Consider the following 26,747-nt stretch of genomic DNA (forward strand, 5'->3'; position numbering starts at 1 on the left):
CTTTTCACCCACCTCTGTTCAGAAATATTCATCAGGTATGAAATTTCAGTCATTCTAAGGCTTGGTGGCATAAGTGGAGCCTACCATTCAGCAAGGTAAATGGAAAGATTGTTGAATTTAGGGTCAGATCCTATAGCTATGCCTGGGTGACCTTGCCAAGAGAGAGAATTCTTCTATAAAACAAAGGAATAGGCCCAAAGCTGAAGTGCTATGCAAATGAGCCCTTATTAAGATCCTTGCCAGTTCTAAATCCCATGTAAGTTCATTCTCTCCATTCTTCTGAATACTCGGCTTCCAGAATACAGGCACTGTCTCTTCTTCGAGCTGGGAACAATGACAGCTTCTCAACAAGGAAGAGATTAAGCACCTGGCTGTTGGCTGACCGAATCTGTAACTGTTGATATTAAAGAGAACTGGATGGCCCAGGGGGAATTTGCCAATCACTTGTCAGCATTTGATGGGGTACCACCCGGCCAAAGCACAGAAATCTTGAGCTTAGAGGCACACAGAGAGGCACCAGCCTACAGTCGGGGAGAGCTTGAAAACCAAGCACAGAAGGTAAGGAGACACAGAGAAATGCACCCTGTGGGATATCCTCTTTGAAGCTGATTGTCAACTTTATATTCTGAGGCTGAAGCCCAGGACCAGTTGCCTGCATAAACCCAATAAAGCCTAAGCAAAACATCAACCTTCACTTCCCTCATCTAGAAAATGGGCATAAGTACTACTCATACATCCTAACATGTCAAAGTCTTCATGAAGATCAGTTGAGATACTAGAAATAAAACATTACTGATGCTTTTGTCCCTATTAAGCTATTTCTTGTTCACAGGAGTCAAACTAACTCACGTGCCTCCTTTCCCTTTCTTCCTCTGCTGGGAGATACAAGGGCCACTGGGTGCCCTTAAACCTATCAAGACTCTAAATGTTTAACCCCACTTACCTAAGCACTTACACAGGTTTGCCCTCCACCCCCATCCCAACTGGATTAAATAAAGCAATCAATGTTACAAATATTTTACCTAGTTCTCTACTCAGTTATTTTATTAGAGGTGACTGGATCAATGGAGCCCAGGGAACAAAAAGCAAAATTCTTCATTGAACCAACATCTGGAATATTTGCTTTTGCTCCTGACCATTTTATTACTCATCACATAGGTCAGTCTCGAGAAGGCTCTTTACTTCCTCCAGCAAAGAGAGCAAGGATGTCACTGTCTCCACTGCATGATACCTACCATAAGATCTCTGGGCTCTGCTCTTTTAACCAGGAAGAGAACAAGAGGAAGAATAAAAGGAGTTTATAGTATAGGAAGCAGAGCATTAGATTTGGGTTCTAGTTCCAACTCTTGCGTTTGCAAGCCATATGACCTGGGTGGGGAGGGGAAGTCTCTGTGACTCCTTGACTCTCAATTTTCTCATCTGTCAAAGGGGAAAATAGATAGGAAACAATATAATATATGTGAAAATGGTCTATGAAACTTGAAGTGTTTTTGCAAATGGAATATTTTCCTGAATATAGTATGTTGGATTTTTTAAAAACTGGATCTCTCCCTATGGTTGGAAGTACATGAACTATTCTCAAGTTGTGTCCCACTCTGAAAATCCTGAGAGCTTTGACCTGTTCCTTTTTCATCTTGGACTGGCTTGTCCCATTCGGGTAACTTGGCAGTCCTAGAGTGGGTAGGAGACTCCTCATATTAGCTCTGAACTTGGTAGGGACACCTTATTGGCTTAGCTCTAATGCAGCTCAGAACTCCCAAACTCGAGTGATTTACCTGCTTTAGCCTCCCCTATAGTAGAAATTATAGGTTTATACTACTACAACCAGTCTTCATTCTGATTTTCTTTATTGAGGAAGGCTTAATAAGATATGGCCAATTTTCAGCCAGCTAGTCCCAAACTCCCCTTCCAATTCAAACAGAGACATGTTTTCACACCTCATGAGTAGTCACAGGGCTTAGATAAAATTTTTACAGACACCTCACGTACATATATACATACATACATATATATATATATATATACACACATCCCTACCTGTGTATCTTTTCTTTGCTTTCTGTGACTACTATAGGTGGGCTGAGGGAAGGTGGAAATCAATTGGTCAACAATCACTTAACCCCCTTTCCTCTCCTTCCCAGAATACCAGCTACTTTTATGGTTACCCCCTCCCCCAAATCATCTACTTTGGAGAGCTTTGGAGCCCATAGAAAGAAAAAGCCAAGTGTCTCGTCCATGGGAAGGTAGGAATACGAGCAGAAAAGCAAATAATGCATGGCTATATGTAGGGACTTGAAATCACCATTTTTGATTAAGTTCATGCCCAGAAAATACAGTTTGTCTTCTAGAGAAACACTAATCAGACAAATGCCTAGATGGAGGATGGGCCAGGGGCCAACTTCCCTCAGTCAGTCCTTCCAACAACGCTTTTCTAACCACCTGTCATAATTATTAACTTAAACAAGGGTAAGACAAGGACAAATTTCCCAAAGTGGGGTCACGAAGAGTTGGGCACAAGTTGAAGTTATTGAGTAACAACCAAAGATCCAGTTCATCATTTCCTCAGGCTCAACGATCTCCCCACTCATCCAAGATCAAAAAATGATCTAAGAGAGCTAAAGAAAGAAGGAAGTCGGTGCAGAGGAGTCAAAGGACCTAGAGCTGTGAGTCAAATAGCTGCACATGAGTGAGAAGCACAAATCTCATCCTCACCAAGTTAAAAAAAATACATCAGAAGCTGATGGAAAGTATAAAAAAAGGAAAAGTCACACTCGGCTCCTGGACAGCTAGGTAATGCAGCAGATAGAACACCAGGAGTGAAGTCAGGAAGTCCCGAGTTTTAATCTGACCTCAGACACACACACTAGCTGTATGACCCTAAGCAAGTCATTTAACTCTGTTTGCCTCAGTTTCCTTATCTGTAAAATGAACCAGAGAAAGAAATGGAAAACGACTCTAGTGTCTCTGCCAAAAAAAGAGTTGGGCACAACTGAAATTACTGAATAATATCAACAGATCCAATTCATCATTTCCTTTTGATTTATAGAGAAAGCTGTCTGCAGAACTCAGAGACACTTCATTCCTCTGGCCCTACAGAGGGCAGCTGCTGGCTTCAAGGCTTGCTGGGTCCTGTGCACAGCTGAATCCATTCATCCATAGGAGAAAGGCCAAAGGATGATGCCTAACTACCCCTGCCCTTGCCCCCTCCCCTTTAGGCCAAAGTAAAAGTTTGACTAACGCTCAGGAGTGCCTTTGCTTTTATAAATCTGCCTTTTAATGATGGCTTCAAGGCTGAGGGAAAAAAGGGCCATTAAACTCACTGAATAAGTTAATGGGGCAGAGAGAATCTATTTCGGAGCCACCCCAGGCTATTTTCCTCTGGAGCTAAAGCCTGAATAAGCAAAAAGAAAAAATTAAAACCGTATAGTGCATTGCCAATAAATAACCCCCAGTGTAATCTCTCAGCATCCAGGACTTCATTTGCAGAGATATTATAATGCAGATCAGTTGTAAAACACCTCCGGTTTCAAAGACTTCTACCTGCTTTATTGGTTTGGGGGTCTTATTATCTGTCATTTCCCTACATTGTTCTGAAGGCAATGGAATTAACTTCCCAGTTCCTGGCACCATCCTTGCATTATGGAGTAATGCTGCACCCCCAAAACTGGCTAGTTTATTGCATTAAGCTTCCTAGCATTGTCATGATGGAAATCCCAGATATGCATAACACACACACACACACACACACACACACACACACACACACACACACACACAACACCACCAACCCCACTACCACCATGTACCATAAGGCTTATTTCTCATAGTTCTCCCTGGCCACATGCCATACAATTACCCAAATCCCATTCCACCTTTCCCCCATCTAAAAAAAATCCCCATTTCTTTTTCCCTAGGCAATTCTACCCTTCATTAAAACCCCAGGTTCTCTCCAGTTCCTCTCTCATTCCTCTCAGAGGCTAGCTGTCTCTACTTCATCTTCCTCTTCATCCCTAAATTCATCTTCTCTCTGGGCAACCAGCTTTCCCCTCCGAGTTTCCCTCCCTCGAATCGGGGGAAAAAGTTTAACCATCTCCTACGTCTCATTATAGTGAGGCTGGAAATCTGAGCATCAGGCCCAGGAAAACATATAAATAAGTCAGAATTCCTGTTTGTAAATGTTGAGTCCCACTAGACACACTTTGTTTACTCTTTAATATTTAAACATGTTAATTAAATCTCTGAATAAACAAATATATTTTAGCAAGTGGCTTTCCTGAATCAGAGTTCTTTTATGCCACCACTTAACTCAGTGCCAGTCAGAAAATGGAGAGTGCCAGGCCCCGATTGGGTTGGACTGTTTGCAAGTGTAGTTTGGCAGTTCTGTTTCTCCCTGTCCTAGCTGGTCAGATAGCACTGACTTCTAGTCATCAACCACTTCTGCCTCTCCTGATATGCCAGGCTTTTCCCTTAACCTCCCCGAGGACTCCGTGGCCTAATTTCCCTCACCTGGACTCTCAAGAGCCCATGTTCCCATCTTTTCAGCTCCCCTACTAGACCGTAGGCTCCTTGAAGCCAACAACTGGCTGACTAGCATTTGTAACCCCATTATCTGACACATAGTAAGCATCTCTCCATCTACCCATCTATCTAAAGAGACAGAATCAGACCATGCTAGGCAAGAGAGAGTCACAATTCAAGGTCCACAGGGATCAGTGGAAATTTGGTCCAGACTGAGTGCCTTGTTTGGTGAGCAGGGAGGTGGGGAAGAGAAGAAGGGTCGACTGATGCCAAGTATTGCCAGCAAAAGTTATATTAAGTGGTAGCTACAGTGACACAAAAAAAAATCTAAGGAAAACAGTCCTGTCACAAACTCAATATTATGTGCTAGGTAGATGCAGGCCAGTCAAGGTATAATGAGGATCAGACTGGGGCACCAGCCTCCACCTTTCAAAAGAACTAAAAGGGCTTCAAGAGGTCTGATATCCATATGCTGCCATGTCAATGAATGAGAGGCACTAAATATGAGGATGTCATTAACATCAAAGTCATAAAATGTCACAGATGGGAAGAACCTTAAAGATTATCTAATCTAGGGATTCTCCTAGAGGGAGAGATTCCAAACTATACTTAATATTTTAATAACTATTTCAATATAATTGGCTCTCTTTGCAACCTTATGTATTTTATTTCACATATTTAAAAACATGATTCTGAAAAGCCGTCCATAGCTTTCACCAGAATGAAAGGAGTCCATGATACAAAAAAGGGTGAGAACCAACCCATGATGTAGTATGATTCCCACTCTCCCAATTTTACAGATGTGGAGACTAGAGTCTGGCAAGACCAATCTGGAAGTCAATCACTAAACAAAATCTATCATGCTACCACTTAAGTACAATTCCATTTGTCTGTGATATCAACAGCATCCTCTGTGACACCTCTCCACATGTAGACCTAAGAGCTCCTGAACATGAAAGAGCTATTCCCTTCACCATCAGCTTGGGCCAAAATTTATATTTATTTTGCATCTTTGTATATTTTTCCTCTATTTCTCAGATAGGTGTGTGTTTCTGTGTGTGTCTTCTTTTCTTCAACTAAATTCTGCATTCTCTGAAGAAAAAACAAGATACTCTTCTCACATATTCATTAAAAATTAGACTGAGGAACCAGTTGGTTTGACAATCCTACCAGGTATTCCACTAAAGTTTAATCAGAATCTCCTTTCTAGTCATGCTCAATAACAGTAATAGTTTAGGACAGCTGGGTGGCACAGTGGATAGAGTGCCAAGCCTAGAGTTAGGAGGACATGGGTTCAAATCTAGCCTCAGACATTTCCTAGCTTTGTAATGCTGGGCAAGTCACTTATTCTCATTTGCCTACTCCTTACCCTTCTGTCTTAAGAGAAAATATGAACCCAGAAAACTCTGCTATAAGAAAAAACATTTTTAATAACAATAATAATAGTTGTAGTCCACATTGATTCTCCCAGAGCATCCTTTTTCAGCCCTTAATTCACCTTTCACCTGGACCATTGCAATGACTCCCAAATTGGTCTCCCTGACTCAAGCTTCTCCCTTCTCCAGACCATCTTCCACACAGTCGCCAAAATTTTATTCCTAAATCATTCAATTGATTATGTCCCTCCCCTGCTCAGTAAGCTCTGGTGGCTCTCTATTGCCCCTAGAATAAAGAATTAACTCCTTCATTTAGAACTTAAAGCTCTTTACAATCTGGCTTCAGAACCAACTTTTCCAAGCTTCTTACAGGTTACTTCATTTTGTTCATGCTAAAGTTTTGCCAAACTGACTTACTCTTCCTCACAGAGCACTCCATTTCCCAGTCTTTGCCAGGATGCTCCCCCATGCCTGACATGTACTCCATTCCCTAGGAGTAAACAGGCTGAAGGGAGAACGGACTCCTTTAAAGAGCCAGGAGGAGGAGATAAGACTCCTCCTTTCTTCTCCACTCCAGAATGTTGAGTGAAGGCCTCAGAGACAAGGAGCCTGTCATGGACCATCTCCTACTGCTTTGCTGTTGGCTTGCTGCCTTCACCCAGTTAAAAAAATGTCCTCCCCCTGCCTCCCAATGGATTTAAAAACAATCAGCCTGGGTCTGGAAGTGCATTAGGGGAAACACACAAATTGCTTTTTCATTTCAATGCTGCTTATTGAATCTTACTGATCAGAAAAGCTAAAGGCAAAGAGACTTTGAGGATGGGCTGAGGCCAGCCCACGGAGGGAAAGGATACGGTGGGAAGCCAAGGTCAGCCTGGGGTTAGAGAAGGATTTGGGCTGGTACCAAAGCAGGAGAAGTACAGATGATGTGATTTGGGGGAATAGGAAAGAAAAGAAACTGAAGGAAGCCATCCCTTTCCCCACCCCACCCCCAAAGCCCTTGGGAACCCACCCTAAAAGAAATCCTAAAGCATTCCCCACCCACCCATTGTACTGGCACACAAGTACCAAAGACAGAGATACAGACACATGCAGAAACACTTAGGATACACAGACAGAGGCACACCCTGACATAAATTTATGGAGACATATTAAAGAAAAATAGAATGAAAATAACTATTTCAGTGGGTATAAAATGCCACAGGACAGGAAAGCCTGGAATATGTGGGAGGCAGCCTGAATGTTCCCACTCATCTCTTCTGCTCACCTAGGGCTGCTCTATCCCCAAGCTAAGTAACCTGGATCCGTCTCAGCACAGGTTGCCAAGACTGCTGCTCCTTGGGTGGAACCCTCAGCTGTAAAGAGGAGAGAAAGCAACAGGGGACCCCAACATTGATATGCTATTCTCTATCTCTGCCAAATCACTAGGCAGGTCTTTGGACAATCCTGCTTGACTACCCAGTACATTTCTCCATTTGCAAATGGAAAATCAACTTAGCTTATGAACCCTTACCAAAAGAGCATACATGCCTCTTGAGTTCCTTAGGAAGGTCTTTGGTCTAATGGCCTAGTTCCATAAGGACTTAGTTTATAGAGATCTGTTTTACAGGGCTAAAAACATTGGGAGGAGATATCATTCCACCCTGATCAACTCCTTTGCCCTAGAAGAGAAGATCCTGTTTATGAGTCTCTGCCCACTGCTTTTGTCCTCTGCTCCCAGGCCTAAGCTGGAGGAAGATGGCTCTCAGCCATAACCAGAGTCTGGACTCATTCACTCGTCCCTCCAAAAATGTCCACCTTTTCTTCCTTTCTCCCTCCTCCTCACCCCAATAAAATCTTTCAGTTCCTAGAATGGTAAATGTCAGTTAAAGAAAAGGGCTGCCCACTCCCTAGGAAGGCAGTGGGGTTGAAAGAGGCTAGCAAATATAGAGGCCAAGGAAAGGACTAGTAAGAATTTTGATTTGCTCAATTGGGAATATTTATTGCAAGGGTTTTGTTTTTCCCTTTCTTCCCCAGTAGAGGGAATGGGGGTAGGGGATGAGAAGGAAAGAAAATAAATGCTTGTTAATTGAAAACATAAAATCAAAACAAAAGATAAGCCAAAAAAAATCATTGTATGGATGTCCAAGGGCAAGGGGAAACAAGAGTTCCTGAGCTAGGAGGGCATCTGTTTAGAGAAAGCTCCAAAGATGAGATAGGAGAGGTGTTGGAAAGCAGGATGGAGCAGCATTTGTTGAATTAATTATGGTGGACAAGCCATTTTCTGTCTCTGGGCCTCAGTTTCTAAGGCCAAAGGAAAGGAAGAGATGATCAGAGAAGGCAGAAACGTAATACTATATATGTGGGAAAAGATTGAACAAAAATCAAAAGTCACCATCTGTCAAATTAAGAGGTTGAATAGATAGTCTTTGAGATTCCTTCCAGATCTAGGTCTATGATCCTATGATTTGAGGTCCATAGTGTGAATTCGAATCCCCAGCTTCATCATATCATCATAAAATTTTGAGACCTACTTCTCTAGGCTTCTGTTCTTTATCTATAAAATCAGAAGCTTGGGTTTCCATGAACACTTTCAGTACTAAGACTTTATAAATGAAGGTAATTGGCTCTGAAAGAGTTAAACAGATACCATTTCCTTAGCCACACTTCTCTCAGTCCCTGATTCTTATAATAAGGGTTCAACTGGACCATGCCAATACATCTGCCCATCTTTTCTCCAATAGTCCAGATGCCAAGGAGGACTTGGCAGGAGGTGGGGCAGGCAGCCAGACACCTGTGCACCCCACAGCCTAGGCACAGATGTGGCTCAGCACTCACAGTGGGTTTAACAAACTGCCAGCACCAGGGCCATCCATTAGCTGTCTGCTATGTGCTTGGAAGGGAGGCAATTTGGAAAATAGAATGAATGTTTGCCCCTCCCCTGTCCAAGAGAGACGTCCTATTGGGCACTGAGCCTGTCCACTGACTAAGCAGAGTCTCCCAGCCAAGGGGACGACAAATCCTGAAGAGCAGACAGCCTCGGTGCCTTTGGGAAGCTGACCTTCCTTCTCCTCAGTCATCAAACCTTCGCTGCCTAAGGATCTATGGGATCAAGGACAAAACCTTCCCCAAGATCTGGCCTGTGGAAGTTTGCTTTTAATTGCTGCAAGGTCTTTATACTGTTATTTACTTAAATCTGTATTCATATTCAAAATAACCTCTGGAACAGTCAGAGTGGGCTGGGCAGAGGAGAAGACATGTTATATTCTGAATCCCTGGATCCAATGATTTCTTCCCATTCCTTCCCCCCACTTTATGTCTAATTGCTCCTTTTATTAAAATGGCTACCATGTAAGAGATGACAGCAAGAAAGAAATGCAATCTGTAGAAAAATCTGATATTTAATAACTGCCTGTCCTTCATATCCACCCAAATGTCTATATCATGAGGGACAGGATACATATAGCGGGCAAGCAACAGACTGGGATGATCCCAGTCATCTAGTCCTAAAACTCCTGGAGAGTTCACTGGGTCATACCAAAATAGTCACAGCTCCAGTTTATGCCTCACTTTATCTGCCAGAAAAATAGAAATTTCAGTGCTTCACACACACACACACAGACACACACACACACACACACAATATGTCCATCATGTCGATACATAGAATCATAAATATCTCAAGATGAAATGAACTTTGGAGATCATCTAATCTAAACCCTTCGTTTTATAGGGGAAAAAAGGCCAAAAAGATGAGATGACATGCCTAAAGGTCACACAGGAAGAAAATGGCAGAACTCAGACTAACTCCCAAATCTCTCAGTTCCTAATTCAATGCCCTTGACTATATACCATACTGTTTCTCATGGACTTCTCCTCTTTTTTCATTTTTTTAAATTCATTTATATGATTTCATTGGTAGAAGGAAAAGTCCAGTGTGAAAACTGATTCTACTGATGTAGATAAGATGTAGATAATGTACACAGAAACTTTCAGACACAGAATTGCCTAGGGCAATGAGAAGTTCAATGACTTGCCCATGGGTCACACAGGCAGTGCCAGAGGGAAAACTTGAACCATGTCTTCTACTGTATCCTACTGCCTCTCTGGTGTACCCTACTAACTTGAAAAGAGAAAAACTCTGGAATTAATGAGACAGGTTCAGCCAGCCCAGTTCTCTTTCCACCCATACAATGACATCACTCTTTCTCTAGCAGATTTTACTCAAATGGGTGAAGCTGATCAACATCACACTTGGATGTTCCAGCCTTGACCACCCATCAATGTTCTAGAGTTCCAAAGACAAGTTTAACCCCTTCCAAACTCATCTAACTGGTACCTTCAAAGGGACACTTGTGATCAGCTCAGTTTGAGAAGAAAAGAAATCCATCAAAACCTCTTCTGATAGTCAGCTGCCTCCTTATCACAAGACTGGCCTCATCTGGCCCCAGACAAAATCCAGCATCCCCTCTGCACTAACCACCACCAACGGAAAGCTTTCGCTTTTCTCCCTCCAAGCCACTGGGTGTCACTTTGTCCCCCACTGAAAGGTGGCAAAGGAGCATTCGCGTGGCAAGGAAATAACTGGAAAGAAAACACAGGGTCCTAAACATAGTTCTTCGGCTGTGTCATAACTCCAGCTTTCCAGTAAGACACTCTTGGGGAAGCAAAGGAGGAGGGATTCAGAAATCAGGCCCAGTGCTCTGGGCTTTGTTTGAATCAAGTGGTGACAGATTCACAACTTCCACATGCCCACGCAGGTATACGCAAAAACCTTGGCTTTGCTTCAGAACTAGACTGCTGCCAGCACCTGCCTTAAAGGCACAACTACAACAGGGGGACAGTACAACACCCTTATCTGCATAAACCATGGTCTAGTGCCCTCTAGTGGCTCATCCTGGAACCATAATGAATCTGAGCTGGTAAAACAATCCAATATTCACTTCCCTCCATTTCTAGGGACATTCCAGTCAAATTAGCAAATATTTATTGCCTGCTATATGGAGAGAACCATTCTGGGTACTAGGAGATATGCAAAGAAAAAGTCTCTTCTTGTTCCTCCCAACCTCTTCCATTTATACACCATGTATTTGATGCTGTCAAGCTAGTTTAATCTTATCAGTCACATAAGGTCAACTGTGTACACCATAAACGAGGGTAGAATTAGAAGAACCTCAGATAGTGGCATCTTTTATGGCCCTGGCACTGTTCAATCGTCATTTACCTAGATCCCCAGGATCCAAAGTTCTCTGTTCAAAGTCTCCAATGGAGATCTCCACAAACTGGAATGTTGATGGCTTCCAAATCTATAAGGAAAGTCATACTTTAACTGCTCTTTTCTTCTTCTCCCATATCCTTATTTAGAAATCTGGATTTCATCTTAGCCCTCCTCTATTCTCTTACTTTGCCTTGATCCCAAATTTCACCCAGTCTGTAGAACCTTGAATTCATTCACTTTCATTTGTATCCATTCAATATGCATTTATTAAACACCTACTATGGGGCAGCTAGGGGGTTCAGTGGCTATTTCCTAGCTGTGTGACCCTGGATAAGTCACTTAACCCCATTTGCCTAACCCTTATAGATTCCAAGACAGAAAGTAAGGGGTTAAAAAAACACCTGCTAGGTTCAAGGCACTGTACTAAGCTCTACGGATACGATGACAAAATTGAAAACTGACCCTGCCCTAAAGAAGTTTATATACTGCTGGCATCATACTCTAAAGCTTTGCTATAGCATCTAAGTTTGCAAAATACTATTGGTCTCCATTTTTTTATATAACTAATCGTCTCACTCTCCCTTTTCCAATGAATTTCATCCATTCAGTAAAGATGTTGAGTTTCTACTATATGGAGAGCTCTCTGTTGGGTATTTTGAAGGATAAAAAAATAAAATACAATTCCTAGTTTCAAGTACCTTTAGAAAGTTAGGAGGAAATGACAAGCACACATTAACATTCATCAACAGGCTAGATCTCTTCCAAGGTGAGCCAATTCAAGCTATACTGCTTAAGCGATAGTAAAGAATCCAAGTAATTAAACTACTATTGCTTTCATAGCCTCTGTGCCTCATCTCTTAGCAGTTAAGAAGATAGCAAAATGGAAAGAACTTGAAATGGGAAATATAAAATGCCAGGAGAAGAAAGAGTCAAGTTCTTTTTTAAATTAGTAGGTTTTTTAAAGCAAGGACCTTTGTTACTGGCAGTTTTGTTCATTGATAAAAAAAATTGTCAAGGACAATGCCAATCTATAGTAGTGCTTCAGAAACTGAGATAAGACAGAACTCACTATAAGCAGGGTGTTCTTCACATAGGAAATGGCTCTTGAGCTGGGCCTTGATGAGTAGGTAGGAGATGACAATGATACTTCATTTGGGGGAAATGATGAAAGCTAAGACTTGGAGATTAAAAAAAAATAAATATGGTACATTTGAGGACAGTGAGGAAGCTGATCCAATTAGAGGGTAAAAATTTAAGAGAAGTATTGGGAGATTAGGTTGAGATCATATGGAGAGCCTAAAATTCCAGACCATTTGTACTTTATCCCATAGGCAAGAGGGAGCTATTGAATATATATATATATATATATATATATATATATATATATATGCAAAAAAAATGAATGTAGCTCTCTGGACATGTGGAAAAGTAGTATTTGAGGAAGAGTAGTCTGCATGTAAAACAGGTTTAAAGGAATAGTAAATGGAAGCTAGAAGGTCATAAAAGTCATACAAGCATAGGGGAATATGGTACTAGACAGGAATGGCAGCCATGAGAATGAAATGGAAAAATGCCAAATCATAGAGACAAGTCAAAGGACAAATCAACAGGACTTGGTGACCGACCAAACCTGAGGAGATGAAATTATGCTGAACTTCACTCACATAAGCCCCCTTCGTAGAGGGAAGACCAAAAAGACATGCTCTTATCTCAGACATGAACCACATCACCAGATAAATAGGCAATTGGGAGACCAGCAAAGAAGCCATGGGGAATTCCAAGTGGAAACTGATCCACTCATCCATGGCACCAGTGTGGGCACTCCCAGAGCACAGTTAACATCTCCCTCCGGTGCAGGCACTGGTTCCCCCGAGCGCTTTCCGGAATAGGAATGATACTCCCAGCAAGACTCCTCTGAGTTTCCCTAACTCCAAGTCAGCTCTCTTCCACCTGCAGAGAGACCGTCTTATGCGCAGCACTGCCCTCTAGTGGCCACTTCATGTCTGGCCTCAAAGAAAAAGGGGGAAAAAATTCCAAGACGGATGCTCGTGTCTTTGGGGTTTAGTAGGTTGCTGTTTCCCATTTACCAAGCATTTGCTATTGAATGACCAGGTGTAGGGAGCATCAGGAGAAGCCATGGCCACTCTGCTGCGAGCTTGTCATGGAAGATAATCACAATAAGCAGACGGACTGCCCTCTTTGAGCAGTCGACAAAAGAGAGGGAGAGGCAGAAAACCTCTTTTCTTCTCCTCAGAAGGGAGCCTCTACCTCTCCCACAGATTGCTGGGAGCCACTGAAGGAATTTTCCACAGAGCTATCCCCGGCAATCATGCCCTGAAAGGGCTGCCAACTCTACCCCAGAGCAGCTGCTGGCAAAGGGCCTAATAGAGATCTTAGAAGGAAACAGAGAACAGGATCCAGAACAGTATAAGGATCCAGATCAGGGTCCTAGTCTAGATCCTTCACTAAATTATAGGAACCTAAATCACTGGGAACTGTACCTCTCCAGACCCTTCTTTCCTCTTCTGTAAGATGAAGAGGCTGGATTCCATGCTATGGAAGTTCTCTTTTAGCTCTAACACCCTTTGATTCTGTTTTTTGAATGCCCTTCTTAACCTCCAAACTTCCTCTGGTCCTTAGAAAGGACAACTTCTACCTATTCATCTCCCATCAAAAGAGCTTTCTCTCTTTTGCTTCCCAGGTTTCCTATACATCTCAGGGTTTGTGCCACAGGGTGGGGACCCAGCAAGAAAAATTTCCATCTCTTGTGGTACTGTGAAATAAGGTCCTGGAGGGGGTGAGAGCAGGACTTAATATCCAGTGGCAATCTACCGCCTTCCAGGGAAACCTGTAAGAAAAGTCTTCTTATTCAAGGAGAGAAATAGTGAGGCTATTCTGCAAGGGTCATTGTTTACCCATCTGGAAAGAAACTCTAAGTCTGTTTCCAACTCTAGGTACCCGAGTGCCCACGGAACATTTCCCCAAAAACTTTTATGATCCAGAGAAAGGGCCCAGGTACCAGGGTCTCTCTGGCCACTGGAAATTCAGGAGCATAGTCCTCCCTCAAGCCAAAGGGAAGCTAAGTCTAGTACGGTGCTAATTTTGCATCAGACCCTACTAACACCTGTTCTTCTATGGTGGCCACTCTAACATTAAAAGCACAGGCACTAGGCAACAGCTGAAAAGCCATACTGGAGAAGGGTCATTCAAAAAATATGAGGAGCCCAGCCAGATAAGGAGGCCAGAGAAGATTGTTTCCATCCGAGAACAAATCTTAAAGAACTTAAGTTATCATCAAAAGAGCTGTGGATTTAAAGTCAGAAAACCCGAGTTCCAATACTAGTCTGTGGGACCTTGGACAAGTCATTGCCCTGTCCTCTCTCTGAGGGTGTTTTATATGTAAAATGAGGTAAAGCAAATGATCTCCAAGATCATTTCTAGACCTATCATTCTGTGAAATCAAGAAGAGAGTTGAGATAGAGTCAAAGAAGTAGTCACAGATGTGCTTCAGTGCTTATCTGCCTAATATGCTTCCTTACCCATTTACCCTTATTTATTTTGCTAGCCTGACCCTGACACATCCCTTTCCCATCTTACCCTGGGTAGAACTTTAGGGACAATCTACCAAGGGAACCCACTTCCCTGAAATGTTACAATCTAAGAACATTATGGGGGTGGGGGGGAGATCATCAAGGTCAACCCTCTAATTTTACAGAGAAAACTAAAGCCATTGAGGTTTGCCTTTCACCCACTCAGAGGAGTTATTTCCCTAAGAGGAAAAATGAGAACCAGAGGACTTCTGTCTTATAAGCCCAGATCTGTCAGCTCCTAGCCCCTAAGACACTTGGGAGATGCTGAAACTGAGGCAGGGGGGAAGGAGAGCTCCACTCCTGAGGCCTGCTGAATCTTCAGATTCCACCCTTTCCCTATAAATACTGCTTTGCATAAGTTCTACTCTTAGGTTTATTTCTAATTGGCGTGGGTTGCTGAGAGGAGCCCTCAGGGGCTGCCAGCCTCAGAGAGCTGCCTCTGGGGACACTGAATTTGGAAACATTACCCTTAGGGGATACCAAGCCAAGAGGGAGGTTCTGGGTTTTAGGAGTCACACAGAACAAGAGTTGGGCTGAGAAGTATCTTTATAGACAGTATCCATACCTGCCAGGCAGGGGAGGTAGTGGAAAGACAATTAGATTGAAGCCTTGGTACTAATCCTTTCTCTGCTATTACTCTGCTATATGACCTTGGATAAGTCATCAAACATCTCTGGGACTCAGGTTTCTTATCTCTATAAGGAGCAGGCTTCAAGGTGAAACAGAATAACACATCTTGAGCCAGATAGGAAAAGAAAATACATGCAGAAAATGTACTGGAGAAAGAAACCAAGTTAGAAGAACCACTCAGTGCCCCCAGGGTCAAAGAAAAGTCAACTTTGGTATTGCCAGGCCTTCCTTGAGAATTCCAGGAATGAGAGTCACTGTGGGTATTCCCTAAAGATACTCAGAAGTTCTACCGAGCAGAAAATTTATTTCTTCCAGTTTCTCTTCCCTTAGCCTTGTTCCTCCAGGGAAGGGATCCCTCAGGTATCTTACCAAGAACAGGCAACTCTGCCCAGGACTGCACAACTGAAGGTGAGCCTCTCTAGGAGACTGAATTTAGCTCATCCCTCTAACATCTTGGATCCACAAATTCCCCCAAGGAGAAACCAGCATATCTCTGGCTTTCTCAAGAATTCTAATGCTTTGGAATTTAATCCCTCTCTGGCAAAATCTTATCCTAAATGCTCTACAAGGATAGATTCAACTAGTCTCCCTTCTTTTTTTACTATATAGGAAAAACTGAGGTTTGAGGGAAGGAAATTATTTGCTCAAGCTCACTCTGCTAATACCCTTATAGATCTGATTTGAATCTGATAGATTCCAGAAATATACATTCAGAGAAGCTTTGATTCAGGACTGCTCTCAGAAATTATCTAATCTGACAGAATTTTGCAGAGCTACAAGGGACTTTAGGCCTAGTAGACGGCCCTCATTTTATACATAAGGAAGCCAAGACTCAGAGAGATTAAATAGTTTGTCCAAGGTCACATAGTCAATTTATAGTAAAGCTAGGACTAGAGCACAGGTCTCCTGACTCCTAGTTCTCCTGGCTTCTTTTCACCTTACCATGTTATCATGAATCCAGCAGAGATCTGGTACCATAACCCCTTTAGCAGAAAGAAACCTTGTCATAAAGCTGATCCTGGTGGAAACGTAAATCAATCTCACCCACCAGAGATGGGAGTTCAGCTTCTCCAGTCTTAGAGAATATACATCAAAGGATTTTTCTTAGCAATTGACTGAAACAATCATACAATTTGGAGCCAACAAAGCTTAGAGATCATATAATCCAATTCTTTCATTTTAAATAAGGAGAAACACACTCAAGAATCCCAGATCTTGTCTGGATGGGATAGAGAATTATGATGGACCTTAAAGATTATCTAGTCTATCTTCTTTATTTTACAAATGAGAAAACTGAGACCCAAAAAGACAAGACAGCCATCCAAATTATTAATGGTAGTATCAAGAACAGAAGTTGGGCCTCCATTCTTTCTACCACAGCATCTATTTCTTCTAACAAAATCTAAAATAACAAATATACACATATCCCACCATCAATTTGCCCCTTCTCAACCAACAAGTCATTGGCAGAGTCCTTGATCAAGTCAAAGAGAACATCAGAAACCTAGTGCTCTAGGCAACAGTGCCCAGAACTGCCTACCCCAACATATTCTAAGAGCACATACTACCAGAGAACTGCCACTTAGGGCAAGAGAAAAGACAGTCAGTCAACAAGTAATTATAAAGAATCTGCTACATTGTACAGCTCAGTGGATAGAGATCCAGGCCTAGAGACAAGAGGTGCTGGGTTCAAATACGACCCCAGACATTCCCTAGCTGTGTGTTCTTGGGCAGTTGTCTAACCCTTACTACTCTTCTGCCTTGGAACTGATTCTTAGTATTGATTCTAAGACAAAATGTAATGGGACAGATTGAGAGAGACAGAGAGACAGAAAGGCAGAAAGAAACAGAGACAGAGAGACAGAGAGAAAGACAGACAGACACAGAGAGACAGAAAGGCAGAGAGAAACAGAGACAGAGAGACAGAGAGAAAGACAGACAGACACAGAGACACAGAAAGGCAGAGAGAAACAGAGAGAGAGGCAGAGAGAGGCAGAGAGAAAGACACAGAGACAGACACAGAGACACAGAAAGGCAGAGAGAAACAGAGAGAGAGAGGCAGAGAGAGAGACAGAGAGAAAGACAGACAGACACAGAGACACAGAAAGGCAGAGAAACAGAGAGAGAGGCAGAGAGAGGCAGAGACAGAGAGACAGAGAGAAAGACACAGAGACAGACACAGAGACAAAGACAGAGAGACAGAGACAGAGAAAGAGAGAGTCTACTATATGCTTAGTGATAGGTATGCAAAGAAAAGCAAAATTCTGTCCCTGCCCTTATGGAACTCACTTTCTATTAGAAATGGCCAGACAAACCAGTCTGTATGTGGCCCAGACCTACATCAGAGCACTTGATCATTCCTTTAACTGCCTGGAGAAACAGAAGTATGACTGGAGAAGGTAAAGAGACAAAAAAAAAAAAAAAAAAAAAAAAAAAAAACAATTGCCTATCTCTTGCAAAGCTGGCAATCCCAAGTGAAACAGGATGGTCATGAGATCGTGGCATGGAGATATCAGTCCAGAGGACATTGGGGCATTTTCTGTGAGATGAGAGAAAGGAAACAAGATGCCAAAAATAGCCAATCAAGAAGAACAATTTCTCCCCCTACCCAATCATTTAAATCCCACTCACTAATAATATTAGAAGGACTTCCACTTCCAGTAGACAAAATGGAAGAGTAAAGAACATTCCAAGCTCACCCAAACCAGCCTCCAACCAACTAAAAAAAGAAAATCCAGTCCCAAATAGTTCTGTTCTCTGAAAGTAACACTTGACACAGATATCTGGAATTTGGCCCATTAATCTGGAAGGTCCTTTACTCTATACTCTCTTGTTGTTTAAATCCATTGTCAGGTTACAGCCATGAGGAGTGAAGGTTGAGGGGGTGGAGAAGTTTTAGATTAAGTCATGTAGAACATCCATCTATGCCTCAGTTTCCTCATTTGTAACAAGGACAAATACTACCTCTATTACATCTTTCACAAAGTCACCATCAGGGTGGATGTAAAGAACTAGATGCAGAAGATATCTCCAGAGATAGCAGTAGTTCAGACTGCCCCAGACTGCCCCCTCCCTTCTTTTCCTGGGACACAAGCCCCATGGTTTCCTCTCTAAGTCACTGAGTGCCCACTGGGGGCTCTTTGCATTAGACTGTGAGCTCCTTGAGAGCAAGGACACTCTATGTGGCTGTCCTCTCTATCTCAAGAGCTTTACATCATGCCTGACACCTAGTTGACACTTAATGCTTGTTAGCTCACTATGTGCCCTTCCTCAAAGGTCATCCAAAGTGGCAGAGGTAATAGTTGGGGGGGGGGGGGAAGAGTGGGAAACCAAATACAATAAGGTCAGTGATCTAGAGGAGAACATTCCTATATCTAACACTCTCCAACCACCCTTTCCCCTTCCTTACTGCTCCTCTCCTCTAAACTAACCCTATTACTATTTCTCAGTAAGCTTAGTTAGCTTACTGCCCCAGGGTGGGTAACAGTGCTGAGATCCACTCTTTCCTTAAGTCCAGCTCCTAACCCAAAGGATAGCTTTAGCAAAAAGCACAATGGGAAACCCATTGGTCAGCCAGATGCTACCTAGTATGGAAGGATCCATCCCCTTAGACTGCCAGCAGATTGATAATGCCCTGGACAGTGAACCCAAGCCCAGAACCAAAAAAACAGTGCCCTGCATTACTAAGGCATCATGGGAACTTTAAAAGACTTGGAAGTTGAAAGATCCACAGTCAAGTCGTGCCTCTGACACTTGCTAGCTATGTTCTCACTGCATCCCAGTGAGCCTCAGTTTCCTAATCTGTTTGTTTTAAAATAGGCGAGGGTGGTTATAAGGAGCTTGTTATGTAAGCCACAAAGTTTAAGAAGCATTATGGTATAGTGAAAAGAGGGCTAAATTTAGAGTCACAAAATCTGATTTCAAATCCTGACTCTGCCACTTACTTGCTGTGTGACTTTACACAAGTCATTTAACAACATCTGGCCTCAGTTTTCTCATATCAAATGAAGAGACTGGACTAGATTGGCATTGGCAAAAATCTGGCACATGTGCAGAGCTGCTACTGGGGAGCTGCTCTGTTCCCCCTCTTCCCAGGGCCTGAGGACATTTTTTTGCATACCCCACCCCTCCGTCCAGAGGCCCAAAGCAAGCACTTTCTCCTTCAACTCTGGTAATCCAGGGGCTCACAGACAGTTTGAATTTGCCCTGTGGGTACTCTAACTCAAAAAGGCTCACCAATGAAGGACTAGAGGGTTTCAAAGATTCCTTCCAGCTCTAGGGTTGATCTTCTGAGTGCTACCTAAATGCAAGTTATTGTTGTTATTACCTGAGTGTTCAAAGGACCTCATAGAATTAGAAAGTTAGGACTGGAAGGAACTTTAAGGGTCATCTAGTCCAACACTCTCATTTTACATGGGAAAATTAGACCCAGGAAAGTTAAGTAATTTATCCAGTCATTAGTTTATTGGAAATCCAGGATTTTAACTAAGATCCCTTAACTCCAAATAATAAGAGTCAGAATTTGAATTCAGATCCTTTGATTCCAAATAATAATCACAGTCAACATTTACATAGCACTCAAGGACAATGAAATACTCTGGTAAATGTTAGTTCACTAAGCATGGCTTTTTCCACTATAACTTGACACTTCCTAGATTCTGCTGCATAGATGCTTAGCTGGCAGTCCCAAGTGATATAGGATGGTCATGGAATTTCAGCATGGAAAGAAAAGCCCAGAAAACATTTAGGCATTTTGTGTGTGGTGAAAAAGGGAATGAGAAGCCAAAGATAGCCAAGAGAAGAACATAATTTTTCCCACCACCATTTTATTCCACCTGCTAATAACATCACAAGGAAAACCACCAGTCCCAAGAAGTTCTGCTCTCAGAAACTCTACCAGTTGATATTACATTCCTGGAAATTGGTCTAGTCTACTGGAAAGCATGATACATTTTTATTCAAAAGAGCAGAGAATTAGGAGTCAAAATTCTAGTTCAAATCCCTATTGTTTACTATCTCTGTGACCATAAGCAAATCCCTGGCCTCTACTTGTCCTCAGTTTCCTCAAAATGACGAATCCATCTGATTCTAGCTTATGGAATCATTCCTGTCTCTCTCACAGTGCTAGAAAAAAACCTATAGTCTGACATCTACCCCCTCAGAAGAGAAAACTGAGATTGTGGAAAAGTTCATTGACTTACCCAAGATCACACAATGGCTAAGTTGGAACTAGAACTCAGGTCTAACTCCCAGCTTTTCAGACTCTTTCAGCTCCAACATGTTATTTCCAGTTCCCTAGACACCAAAAGGCAGATGGAAATGGTCCAGCCCCTTGATCTGCTTCATATGAGCCACTGAAAAGGGATGTCAGGAAGGGGACTCCATTGCAGTGCCATAGACTGACTAATATACAGTCAGAGTGCCAGGAAGGCCTCCAGGCTGTTTGAGGGACTTGCAAGGAATTGCCAGAAACAGATGGCTTCCCTGCCCCCACCCACCCACCCAAGTGCAAAACATGGAAATAGGTCCAGTGAGGCAATTGGGCTTCTAGAGCTCAGCCTAACTAAGCATTACTATACTCTGAGAGGAGTGCCAATGGGGTACCAAAGAGAACTCGTAGACAAAAGAACCAGAGAGCCTAAGGAAGAAGGTTTCACACAGGCCCCTTGTAGCTTTCTGGAACCAAACTCTGTCTCAGTCAAGAGGATATCAAACTCCTTCTGGAGGCTTAAATTAATGCAAAGCTTTTGTCCTACCATTCAAGGAACCAATTATAAAGATTTGCTTCTGGCGCTCCCCCGGGACAATAAACATCTCAGCTAAAACTAGCGACCTGGGCTTTATTCATGGATGTAGGATGGGGTGGGGGTGTGGACTGTCTCATGAGGACTGGATCTTCCAGTATCCACAAAAGCAGTAAGGGAGAGAGGTGAGATTTTTGGTTTCTAAGGCCTGAAACTGAGCCAGCAGCACTGCTATGGGAGGGTGAGGAGGCCGCATCTAAGCCAAGACCAGGCTGAGCTGGTTTCATCCAGCTGCTCTCCACTGAGCTCCCATGGAGCTGGCAGAGGAAGAAGCAAGCAAGGCTTCAGAGAAAGTCTCCCCAGGAATGGTCTGCTGTCCCTTGAGACAGTTGGAAACTCAAGGCCACAAGGATGGCCCCAAACTTCCAAAGTCAAAGGCCTGAGAGTCCCACATTGGCAACTCTTGATCGCAGAATGGAGAGAATGGAGAGCTAGAGTGGCCCATGGCCGTTCCTGCTTCTAGAAGCACTTCCCTAGCCCCTGGAACCCCAGAGACTCCAGCCTTCAACTGTAGGACGCCATGAAACACCTCTAAAACAAAGACATAACGATATCTTTTAACACATCTTCCAATCCAATGATGGCAGCTCCTGAGTGACCCACAAATACCAACACCCTCACAACCTTCACATCCAGCCAATGGCGCAGACCTCCTTCTGGTTTTTTGGCTCCACTCTCTCTTCTCCCCAGGCTAATAGGTGGCTCTGTGGCTCTCCCCTAGCCTGGCTCATTTACTTCCCAATTCTCCCCCAAACATCAGCTCCCTCTCTTCTGGTAGCCACAGCTGTGACTTCCTTAACTCTTGAAGGAGAATAGGAGGCAAAGAACTGGGCAGGGCAGGATGCTCAATAGCCAGGCCTTTTGTTAGATTCTAAATGAGCATTCACACAGCCAACAGATGACATGAGCTAAGTGTGCAGGAAGCCAGAGGGAGCAGACAGGCAGCAGACCCACAGCTGCCAAACTCTAGGGGATGGACCCTGTTAGTGGGTGGGGAATGGAGTATGGGTCCCAGTTTGGACATTTCAGTATCCGATCTGAGCCGCTATGGGAGCTATCAGGAATATGTTTACTCTTCCTAAACCATACAAGTACACAGGTCCCTGGTGGCAAAGGCGCATCTCCCAGAATGTCAGCATCATGTGGCAGATGTATGCCTAGAATAAAGTCACGAATATCTTCCCCTTCATTCTTGGGCTCCCAGTGACCATAGGGATATGCCATTTGAACCAGGGTTTGGCTAAGTGTCCCGGCCTAGGGAGCCATCATTCTTCAGGTGCCAAACATGGCCTCAAGAGATTGGAATGGAAGAATAGAGTATATTGATCCTTCTGAGTGAAGAGCTAGTCATTCGGGAGCTCAAAAGTAAGAAAAAGGGAGATCTTGACTGCTTAGATACAATCATACCAAAAATGTAATAATAACAGGACCTCTTTGTGATCATGCCAATGCAAAGAGGAATATCCATCATTGTACCATGGTCAGGGATGCCCCTATTGTTCTATGTAGTCTCGTGCAGGTAGCTTGATTAAGCAGAAAACACATTACTCCAAAGTCAGTGGACTTGGGTTCAAATCCCACCTTTGCTGTCTATATTGATGGACAAGTCATTTAATCTCTGCTGGCCTCAGTTTCCTCAGTTATAAAGTGAAGTAATTTAAATAAATTGCCTCTGAGGACTCTTTCAGCTCTAGATCTATGATCCCATGATACTGTGAATAGCCAGAGCTTGCCATAGTCCTTTTCATCAGGTGGGTTTGGGTTTGTACCTAACTTGGGATGTTCATAATGGTGGGGAGGCAGAAAAATTTCTGTATCCAGTACTAAGTCAAACCCCTAAGAGACCTATGGAGGACTCTGGGATGTTGGTTTTGCCTCCTAAGAGTAAGAGCTAGAAGCTCTGTTCCCCTCTTCCCTCTCTATAAGGCCTCAACTCCTGGTAGGAGAGTACCCTGACTAGCTCTAAACCCAAATCAAGAAACATGAAATGAAACTAAGAAATTGTCCCCTGGAGCTTCCACATCTGATTCCTCCTTCTGAGCTTAAAAGTCAACCCAGAAACCGTGAGTTTGAAGCTGACCTTTCTTGCCTCAGCCTTTTTCCCATAACCAAAGTGAACTCTTTCAAAGTCATCGTCCTTCTATATACTCCTTTTGGCATCAACGACTAATGTAGTATCCACCATCTTTGAAGCCCTTCACAGATTCTATATCTAAGAAACCATCAAAACCTCAAACCTGGGGTGGATCTGGAATGGAGCCTGGGTATCCCTTGGCTCTATCCCACCATACATTCTTATTATGTTCCAGATTAGATATGTTAAATATCAAAGAGAGAAAATAAGGAGACTTTCTCCTTCAACATCCTTCAGCTGAAGCCCTTTCCTTTAGGACAGGATTTGGGGAAACTTGATGGTGTGAAGACTGTGGAGAACAGGGAAGAGCACTGCCAGGCATTTTCTTTTCCCGTCCTTTAAGCCCCATCCTTTCTCTCTTCCATACCAACCCTACCCATGCCTCCCCTGGCATTTGTCTGGACCTGGGTTCCCAATATTTATCTTAGCTTTAACATTGTCTCCAATTGGGACTGTGCCCCTTCCCCAGGGCAGTGAACCAAAAATATTAACAATGTACTCACTGGGCTTCAAACCAGTTGACACACAATAAAGTCCTCCACTGGTCAACCCAATAGAAAATCCAACCTTCACCCCTTTCCTAGAAACCCCCTCCTGAACTAGATCTCCAGCTAGGTTCTAGGACTGACTTGGGAGAAAGGGGTATTTGATTTCTGACTAAGCATGGTCCTGTGGCAAGATTCCTCTTCCAGTCACAGTGTACATAGTTCATGCTTCATCTCCCCTATCCTCACTCCACAGGACACTCAGCCATGAATCCAGGGTGAAAAAATTATGACAAATGTCCCAGTCCCCTTTCTATCACCAACTCTTTCAGCAGCCTCCTCAGCCTTCCAACTTTAAAAGGATCCTTTACCCTGGCTCTCAACACTCTACTACTTCTTCAAAACTAGATATTTTTTCCCTCCATAGCTGCTTTATTGGCATTTTTTTTCATTTTCAAAGCAGTAAACAGCATTGTCTGGACATAAAGAACCTACATAATAGTATCTCTCCCAGCAGCTTTCCTACAAATACACACATCCCCACACTCGGGGAGCTAACTGAAAGCCATCTCAGCTGCTTCCAAGAGCTGACATTGAGTTGCCCAGGGGTCTATTCTCTCCTGCCCCCTGGACAATGCAATGCTCCCACTCTTCAGCCTTGGGCCAAAGGTTTGAAGTCCCAACGATCACCCTTGTTCAAGATGGTCCCAAATCTGAGTTTCTTTGAGGGTTCAAAGCTTTCAGGAATCCTTTTCTATATCCCCTCTCTGAATCTTAAGAATCCTGTGACATGAAGGGAGGGAGGGGCAGAGAAGAGAAACCATAGACAGACCAGCAAGTTCCATCCATTCTGCTTGTCCTGTCCCCTCCCCTTATTCCCTTCCTGACAACCTTGTTGTTTTTCTTTTCATTTCAAGCTGGGTTTGGTGGGGGGATATGGAAGTGGGTAGAGAGAACACAGATATGGGTCAATTTCATTTCCTAGGGCAGGAGTCAGGGACATTTCCTTGGCTAAGCTTTTCTCTAGGTCTGTGAACAGCAACACTACATGTGTGGAGGAACCATTAGCCAAGGAAGGTGACAAGGCTGGGCTTTGAAGAGAGCAGAACTGCAATTCTTTCCTAGCTTTGCAGCAATTACACTGTGACCAAGCAGAAGAGAACCTCTAGGAAGGATGGGACCCAAAGCATTTTGCCCATTTAGTGATCTGGAAGGAATAAAAATTGCCTAAAAAAACAACCCCAAAAATTGCTCCCCAAACGCCCTGTGACTTCACTCCAAATCCTTCTTGGATTCAAAATAAGGAAAAAGAATTCCACCCATGTATGGAGTTCCAGGATCTGAATAGTGAGAAGTAATTTCCCTAAATGATCACATTTCTATTTCCACCATGATAATAAGAACTGGAGTTCACCTCACCAGATGAGATTTAAAAATAAAAAGCCAATTGAGAAGATAGGCTCCATTAATCTTTTCCTCTCTTTCTTTCTTCCAACCCTCTTACCCCACGAAAAAACTGCTTAAAGAAAAAGGCCACTATGCCCCCACCACCACAAATGGGCCAGAAGTGTCTGATTCAGATAAAGATAAAGCTGAACCAGGCAAATATCACTTAAAGTTCAATACTCCAAATAAACAGATTGAAGATGTTCAAACGAGAATATCTCTCTCTCTCTCTCTCTCTCTCTCTCTCTCTCTCTCACACACACACACACACACACACACACACACACACACACACACACACACACACACAGACACCCTGGCCTTTCCCCCTCTACCCTCTACTTCCACTCCCCTCAACATCCAATCTTAAAATCCTCAGGAGGGAATCTCAAAACCAAAATAGTTTGTTTTTTTTAAAAGCTGATAATTTGTGGGTCCTTAGAAGCAAAAGTCCTGTGGGGAAAGGTTAGAGGGAAACGGGTGGGGAAATGGGGTGGAAGATATCAGGCGGTAGAGAAGGATGAAGATATATGCATCTGTGACCAAGCAATGACATCCTAGCCACATCTGAAGTCTCCAAAAGCCCTGACAGCTGAAAACTTGTTTTCTTTTCAGTGTTGGGCTTTTTTTTTCCTGTTTCTTTCTTCCCCCAAAAAGGAAACAGTTAAAACATTGAGCTTGATCTAGAGCAGCTCGAAGTCTCGCTCCTGCCCTCCCAGCTTAAGCAGCCACTGCTGCTGCTGTTGCTACCGCTGAAGAATTAAATAAACCTCATTCACTTTATCCTACTTAAGCATGGCCAAACTGTTGCTATTTGGGGGTGGGGGGAGAGAGCAGAAAATTCGATTCTCTTCCCTGGAATGATAATGAGGGTGGGGGCGAGGGCAGAGGACAGGCAGGGGTGCTGTAAGAGACGCAATCACAATCTGAGCTGGGAAAAACCAAGTAAATAACAAGATCATTCACAGCCCGGGCTGGAGTCACCTGGAAATACGCAAACTGCGTTAGCATCTTCCCTGGAAACACACACACACACACACACACACACACACACACACACACACACACACTCTCCTATGAGCTGTAAGTCGGAGGGCTTGGAGGTTTGGGGGGGGTGGAGGGCGAAGCGAGAGGACCCGGGTACTGACTTACATGGAAGTGATATTCCTTGAGATGTCCGTGATATTGATGCTGGCGTTGCCATTGCTGTTCCCTGAATCCTGTCCTTCCAAGAGGGGGAAGAGATTCCCATCATCGGGATTCTTGCAATTGATCTCTGTCTTACTGCAGACACAGTTCGCAGGGCAAGCCAGCACCGAACCCAGATAGTCCAGCCAGAAGCTTCCCAGCAAAAAAATCCTCCAGAAACTGCACTTGGTAGGGCAAAGAGAGACATCCATCTCCGATTGCTGCTTCTAAAAAAGAGGAGGAGGAGGAGGAGGAGGAGGAGAGGAGAGGGGGGTGGGGTGGGGGGAGAAGGGGGGAAGGAAACAAAGACAGTGAGGGAGGGGGGAAGGGAGGAGGAGGGGGGACTCTGCCTTTGGAACGCCGAGTGATCAGATGCAAA

The 26,747-nt window shown here is 43.4% G+C and overlaps 1 protein-coding gene across 5 annotated transcripts in view; it reads right to left on the reverse strand.

Moving 5' to 3' along the window:
- Positions 1 to 26,580, reverse strand: part of NTRK3 (neurotrophic receptor tyrosine kinase 3) — a 445,036-nt gene extending 418,456 nt beyond the window's left edge. For all 5 annotated transcript variants that reach the window (XM_044665439.1, XM_044665438.1, XM_044665436.1 and 2 more), the window contains exon 1: positions 26,333 to 26,580. In XM_044665439.1, the coding sequence (XP_044521374.1) occupies positions 26,333 to 26,580 (248 nt within the window). The remainder of the gene's footprint in view (positions 1 to 26,332) is intronic.
- Between the last annotated feature and the right edge of the window lie 167 nt (positions 26,581 to 26,747).

This window comes from Gracilinanus agilis, chromosome 2 (genome assembly GCF_016433145.1).
Source record: "Gracilinanus agilis isolate LMUSP501 chromosome 2, AgileGrace, whole genome shotgun sequence".
Classification (NCBI taxonomy): Eukaryota; Metazoa; Chordata; class Mammalia; order Didelphimorphia; family Didelphidae; genus Gracilinanus; species Gracilinanus agilis.